The 7,618-nt window shown below is 40.4% G+C and overlaps 1 protein-coding gene across 2 annotated transcripts in view; it reads right to left on the minus strand.

Moving 5' to 3' along the window:
* Nucleotides 1-1,779: 1,779 nt before the first annotated feature.
* RFX8 (RFX family member 8, lacking RFX DNA binding domain) overlaps nucleotides 1,780-7,618 on the minus strand; it is a 33,592-nt gene continuing 27,753 nt past the window's right edge. For both annotated transcript variants that reach the window (XM_017737182.1, XM_017737181.1), the window contains exons 15-16: nucleotides 5,926-6,213; nucleotides 1,780-2,125 (exon numbers count right to left, since the gene is read on the minus strand). In XM_017737182.1, the coding sequence (XP_017592671.1) occupies nucleotides 2,079-2,125; nucleotides 5,926-6,213 (335 nt within the window). In that variant the 3' untranslated portion in view covers nucleotides 1,780-2,078. The remainder of the gene's footprint in view (nucleotides 2,126-5,925; nucleotides 6,214-7,618) is intronic.

Below are 7,618 nucleotides of genomic sequence, written 5' to 3' on the forward strand. Positions count from 1 at the left end.
CCTCGCTGTTCCCAGCCCGCGCGGGGCTCACTGCGGGGTAACCCTGCCTTTGCCTGTCGCTTGCGGGGGACCCGGGAGACTGATGGAGCCCCTGGCTCAGGTGCGCGGTCCAGCAGGTATCTCACGTTTTAAGTTTTCTACACACACCACAAAACCAAACGGATGGAGCTGTCCGGGCGGAGGCGGTGCGACCTCTCAGTTTATTAAAAAAGAGAGAATCCACGAGGGCGAGTGTCCATGTGAACTCTCCTGTTGCAGGGGAAGCTACGTTTGGGCACTGGGGTCAAGTCACAGCAAGACCCGAAGTCCGAGGTGACAGGCAGCATTAGTCTGGTGCTCGCAAGGATGTGTTTTGATATGCAAATACATGGAGCTGCTATTAAACGTTTTCCAGGCGAGGTTGTAATTAGGCAAAGATTTGCATGTATATGAGTTTATATCAGTAGCCCAATTTAATAAAGGCACGTGGGCGTCCAGTTCCTTTCTTGGCAGTAGACCCCTTCACTGTGGCAATGCAAAGTTGTAATTCTTTAAAACATACGCTTGTTAACTTCCACTGCATTCATGCAAATTATTTAAGGAACACAGGTTCAATAGGAGACAGGGAGGGATGAATCTCACAGAAGCCTTTGCCTGTCAGAAAGTTCTCAGGTACATTTAACAGATCTTTTTCATAGCTGTGAAGAACAGATTCCAAGATCAGTCTACTGCTACAACTTCTGCTTAATTGTGCAATGAGAACAGGTATATCTAATGTAGAATCTAAACTCTTATAAATAAAGTGGAATGGAGAACACTGAGTATTTTTAGCTTATATTTTTTCCTAGACTCCCTGTTCCATTTTTTTTTTCATCTTCACCATAAAAACCTGAAGAATAGTGGAAATGGGTATAATAGGCCTAAAGACCCAAATCAATTTTTCTGATTGTGAAGATACTTCCTAAGAAAATGTAATTTTGTCACCAAACACTTACTCTTCTCTGCAGAATTGAATATATGACTACCTTTTCCTTTAGCACATGGCCCTGTGACGTCTACTGCAATACCACACTTTTGACAATTGATTCCCGCTTCAGTGCTTGAGCTGAGGCAGAAGAAGGGAGATGAAAGCGGAAAACCAATGTAGATTTCCAAGCCCAAAATGAGTGAAAGCTTCCCAAGCTCCTGAGAAGTGCTTTTCTCTGACTCAGGATATGTCCCTTCTTAAAATATCGAAGCAGTTGTCCCTTCTTGAAATAGCAACCAGGCACAGACAACTCACTGCAAGCATGCTCTTCAAAAATAGTTAAACCCCCCATTTCCCCGGTGTTTCAGGGAATTTCCTCACACAATCTGATGCATGCAAGATATAAATCTCATCGTTTGTATTTACTATTTTATATGAATTTATGCCAGGGTTTCTCTTCATAAACGTCTTTGCTTGTACTTTACTTACCGAACAAGTTCAAACAACCTAGTTTTGAACATAATAAAATAGTAACGTTATATAAAGCCTATTTTGTTTCAATTAATAGAATTATATGTGAGATATTGAATCTTGTATCCTGCAGAAATGGGAAACAAAGCAGGAATTTCTTAAAACAGGAATTAGTGCTAGGTTTTATATTCAGTAAATATAAATTTTAAATTAAACACCGTAGACACAAAGCAGCATTAACAAAGAGTCATTCAGTTATGCTGTAGCTCCCAGATAAATTTACCATTATTACCTCAGGTAGGTCTTCAGCTTTACTGACAACAGGAAAATACAAGAAATACATAAAACCAAACCACAAGTAGTTCACCTTTATCTTCTGAAGATTTATTCAAGCAGTCTAAATCAAATCACATGACAGCTTAAAATAACTGTATTGCTAGCCCAGTTTTTCATTTAGTATTTTCAAAAAAAAAAGATCTTAAGTTAAAGAGAATGAAAACAGTATTTCTCAAAGTTTTATCAAAAAGTAAGAATGGTGTAGCATATAGAATGCTATAGTCAGGATGGTTTTCTCTGAAGATTTGCTGTTTATTGGAGGCAAAGAAATATCAGTTCATCTTTTTGAGTAGGAAATGTTTCCTTTCCAACTTGAAGATCCAACTTAGTACATGATATAATAATTTTCTCTTCCTAGATTACCTGGATGTGCTGAAAATTAGAAAAGAAATATGGAAATGTTTTGACTGTAGGAATTGTAAATCATTTGTTTCTCCCTTCATTGAACAAAAAAACCTTCTCTGTTCTGACTTGCTGAACCTGAGCTATTTTATAGATACCCAGCCTTATTTTACATCAAATAAACCCAACAAGAGGAAGCACACATTGGGGATCATCGTAGGATGGCAAAGGTCTGACAGAAGAGCATATCCACTTTGAATATGTCATTCACTCTTCTCAGACTCTGTGTGTCAGCTGTAAGCCCTTCTCTTCATTTTCAAAACAAATAGTCTCAGCCTGTCTCTCTCCTGATGGGGACTGCTTTTTCATGCTGAGATTCTGGCTTTCTTAAAATCAGCAGAAGTTTTGACACTGAATTCAATCAGGGTCATGATTTTGCTCTCATTTTTGGATCATTTTAGTTAATGATTTCACTTGATCTCTGTATCCTGGTTTATACAGACCACTCAGATGAACACTTACCATTCCTATAAGTCAAGTAGTTAACTGTGTCCTATTTTTTTCTCTCCTTTTAACAAATCAAAGTGTTTGATTTGCTCTCTGCCAACAGAGCTAGGAATAGCATATCCTCAGTCTCTTCGTGCCCTGATTTGCAGTATATTGTATGTTATGAAGGTGTGGAATTGGATTAAAAGCTACAGCACAGTGTTCTGAAGATAAACCCACTGCAGGTGTGCAGTTTAATAGGATTTTAATTTGGTAACAAGTGAACAAAAAGCAGAAGCCTAGAATGGATTTTCTAGATGCAAAAATGCTATTCATGCTGAGAGAAAGCAACTGCAAGCTCCATGATAGGGAATAAAGATCTGGCCAATGCTCTCTGAGCTGCACTTTAATAGATTACAGCTTGTTCAGAGCATCTCTGTTACTGCCACCAGTTTCATTGATTCTGAGTTCATACTATGTGTGTTTGGCTCTATAGCATTTTATCTGCCACACTTCCCCGCTAAGCCGGTGTGTACAAATCTTCTACTGTCTCGCTCCTTGCCCTCTATATTTTTTTGTATAAAACTAATGTTTTCTTTGGGAGATCCCGCCAATTCAGAATGTATTCTGTCTTCAAGAGTATTAACTCTATTTATTGACTCTATGTATTAACTATTTAAGATATATTTAAAGATAACATTCATGAATGTACTGCACTGTTCAAAATAAATGGAAAAAAAATGGTCTCTCTGCTGAGAAGTCTAATTTATATTCAGCATCAACTCGGAATGGAAGACCAGAAACAGATGGGGAAGGAAGAGGAAGAATGAAGGTGACAACTAAAAGATCACGAAGGGATCTGCTAAGCCACACATATTGGTGCTGCTGCTGTCAGGGTAAAGTTGGGAGATTTCTTTTCTGATTTCTTTTACCAGTCCTCCCTCATATTTTTCCAGGGTTTCATAGCAAGACTGAGTGGTTAGCACTAATTTCAAAGAGCTGAGTGTGGAGGTGCAATGAACAGATTTTTTTTCCGCAGCATAACAGGCTGTAGAGAAGGCATAGAAATGCCTCGTGGGACAAGATTAAAAAGCTATGGAGGTTGGGTGGTGCTGGCAATGGATGGAGTGGAGAATGGGAACTGATGAAAGGCACTGGGTTGCAGAAAGCTGCCAAGCCTGCCTGAGGTGAAGGAATTAAAAGCAAAAATTATGAAATAAACCTGAGCAATATGTCAGGCAGCAGAAATGTGGTCCAGGAAACAGCAGTGTGGCTGGTGGACGCTGCTATGGCTGCTGAGGGTTTAGATACCCAACAGAATGGGCTGTGGCCAAAAGGGGATTAGTCAAGAGCAGGGACAGATGGCTCCTTGGAAGCATGATGATGATTTTTGGTGGTCAAAAGTCACAGAACAAAAATCCTTGTGCAGTGGGAATCTTGCCAGAGGATCTACAGAGATGACAATACAAACAAAGCAGTGAGTGATAGAGATGCTTTTGGCAACTGTGTTTTTCAGAAACCTGTGTCATCAGTGTTGATATACAAAAGAAAGAATCTGCAACGGTTGAGGTGGGAGCTACCACCCATCTGAAGAAGATGAGTGGGCAGAAGTGCTCACTCACTCTCTCACAGCTCCTGAAGCCCTTTTGAGCTGCAGATTCAAGTTTTTCAACTCCCATCACAAACTGTAAGCACTTGAACCACAACTTAACAGGCGCTTACTAGAATCTCCTTTTCATCCCAGTTGTCAGAATCTTGCACATAGACTGGTAGAACCCACCATCTGTTGGATTCTTTAATCTCTAAACTTCTACACTTTCTCAACCATTTGCTGTGTCCTTCTCTCCTCCACACCTTAAGTCCTCATACTTCTCCTTTCACATTTTACACCCTTTCCCTGTTATTCTGAAAGGGGTGATTCCTCATCCCTCACTCTAATCAGCCTTGCTCTGTTCTTGCGATCAGGTACAAAAAATGCAAAACTGATAGGCACATTTATAAGCGCATCACTTACACAGACCAAGTCCTTGTCTGATGACCCCTGCAGAAACCATTGCAATGGGCATAGGCCATACAAAAGGCAGCACAGTGAGGAGCACAGGAAATGGGCAGATATTGAATAAAATTTCTAGAGGTTTATTTCCTTGTTTCTGACCATCAGTGATTAGAGGTCTCCTGCAAATTATCAGCAGCCAGCGCAGTTTACGTTTTGACATAAAGGTGGTATGGCAGGATGGGTCAATATTCCACATTTGAAAAATAACAAAATCTGTCAAACATGGCCATTGCATGTACAAATCATTCTTGGTTTGCCCCCTGTGTGCCTGCTTTCTCCCCTCCAATTTTCTTTGCTGAACTACATTAGAAAAAAAAATTAGGGTCCCCTAAACGTCTTTATAACTAATAAACATGTTTTTAAAACAGTCAATTTCCACTCCTGTGGAAGTGTATGGAAACTGAATACCTCTTGGGAGTAAAATAACTATAGTAGTGTCACCCCCAAAATATAATTTTTCTCTGTGAGTCTTGGTGCCTTTAACATTTGTCTTTCACAGTTTTATGGAAAACACCATGTACTCTGAGATATAAGACAAGTGCTCTTACTGCATGGAAGAGAAATATGAAAACAGCTGAATGTCTAATTCATCACTTGCATTAACCACAGAGGCTTGATCCATGTCCCCATGTGTTCTTGTATTTTAGCCTTGTGTTCTAGAAGACTTAGAGTCTATCTCGTTTTCTACCTGCATGTCACACCTTATGCTAGTAAGTTTGGAGCAGTGGACTGACTGCAAGAAAAGCTGGTGGAGCAGAGAAGTCTCGAGGATTTCCTATTTCTGAAGATATTTCATATATTTTGATAAAAGTAACAGATAAGTGGAGGGAAGAGAGCCTCTCAGCGCTTCCAACAGTGAGGAAAGACCACACCATGCCCTCTCTTTTTTGATCAATGAATACATGCAGTCTGTTTGTCAGCTAGCAGATGGCCTGCTTGCAGCCCACCAGAACAGCACTGCTCTTCCTTAGACAACACTTGAGGAATCAGAAGGAGCTCCAGAGGTCTGCTGGAAACCTAAGGAAAGAATCAGGAACCTGTGGTGCTGGGGAGGTGGGTGATGTTGAGATTACAATCCCTTGATAGGATCATGGGGTGGGGGCAGGATGTAGACGATGCTTTGTGGCTTGAGGTTTCAGTGACATTGGACACAGCTCCATGCAAACCTGGATTTCGTTAGTTGTACTTTACATGCATAAAAAACCCCAATCAGCCATACATCTTCCAACTGGTCCTAATTTATAACTTTTTTTCCCACCATTTTCTTTTAAGTTAATGTTAATTTCACCTTGCTGACAGTGGAGGTGCTCACCAAACAACTCAGAACTCTGGAAAACATTGCTTAATCCGAAGTTATTCTGGTTCTGCATCACAAGAGCTGTCTGTTGAGCATTAGCTTGAGGTTCTTCCTCTGCAAAACAAGCTGAGAGATGGCTGGGCTCATAAATACACAGAAGAGGGACCTCATTTTGCCTTGCAACCAAGGAATTTCCCTCTTCCTTCTCCTCTTCTATATAGGACTGGAAAATGTGAGCCGCAAAATCAACAAGTAGCATATTCAACAAAAGCCAGGATCCTAGGTTTAAAGAAAAACAAAGATAATTATCACAACCTCTTCATTTGCTTATCTTTACAATGTGTTATTTTTTGGAAGGACTTCATTGTAGTAATAGGCTAGACAAAGTAATGGACCAGCACTCATCAGACAGTACCTACTAAATTATGTACATCCAAATAGCCCAGAAAAGTAGGCACCAACGCAACTTTTAAACATAAACAAATTTTTTTTTCCCTTATTTAACTAGAGAGGAAAGTTGTGTTCATTCACTTTCCTGTTCAAGTTCTTCCCCCACATTCACTTCTACTACAAGGCTTATCAATAACTACATATTATCCCCATTCTCCCCTCAGACAGGTAAATCATTCCACCTCTTCCCAAGCAAAACCTCCTACAGACGTCTGTATGTGTTGTATCTATGACATTAAATGGCCCACCTTGCAGCTTGGACCATAACTGATAAAAGCCAAGAGAGACTCACTGACTTTTGAATCATACTTTGGTTGAAAGCCCTTACAGTAAAAAGTAGATCTTCTTCCACACCATAAATCTGCATAGGAATTCACTGAGCAATTTATAACCTCTGCATCCCACAAACCAGTTTATATGTACATCAACAAGGAGATATCACAATTTATACGAATGACCACAGTTTACAGAGCTTTAAAAATGAAAAATACTCTCTTTTGATGTTATATATGTGTGAGAAGTTGCTGCTTCTGCTGTTCATCCTCTTGAGGATCTTTAAACTATAGGAAAGTAGGGGGAAGTACTTGTTTACCTGTGGAGCAAGGAAAGGGATTTTTATAGATGGAGTTGAAAATATATAGATTTGTTACTAGTAGTCCAACAGTGTTTCTAACAGTCTTACAGGTGTTTTCAATATATGCGCTAAGAGTAAGCATGAAACCAAAGCTACCACTCCAGTTGTCCCTTGGGATAATACAGAGAAACACAGTTCTCAACAGGGACTAGGTTGAAGCAACTTGCTTGCAGAAGAGGAATGCACAGCTCACTGCTCAGTCCCCATGGCTTGACAATGCATCCCTGAATGCCTTGGAAGGTAGACCAGTAAGAAAACAGAGGTGTGAGCTGACATGAAACTCTGTGAGAGAGATATGTAGAGGCACATTTTCCGGAAAGGAGACGGAGCTGAAGGAGCTGTAGAGGTCCCATTAGCCCTCACTGTTGTAACACACTTGCTCCCTGCTGCCTTACAGCAGGGGTAACTGCAGGGTTCCTCCAACCTCACTTGGGCATCACTCAGATGGAGGCTGGGCTGGAAAAGGGTAAAAATCAGTCCTAAATTCAGAGGTTAAGTATACCAGTCTATTATGTGTGCTGGATGTGGCAAGCTAGAAGGCAAGAGATCAAGTCAGATTAATTTTGGTTACTGGTATTTAGTTTATTTTGGGGGGACACA

The sequence above is a fragment of the Corvus brachyrhynchos genome, unplaced genomic scaffold, assembly GCF_000691975.1.
Source record: "Corvus brachyrhynchos isolate BGI_N302 unplaced genomic scaffold, ASM69197v1 scaffold83, whole genome shotgun sequence".
NCBI lineage: Eukaryota > Metazoa > Chordata > Aves > Passeriformes > Corvidae > Corvus > Corvus brachyrhynchos.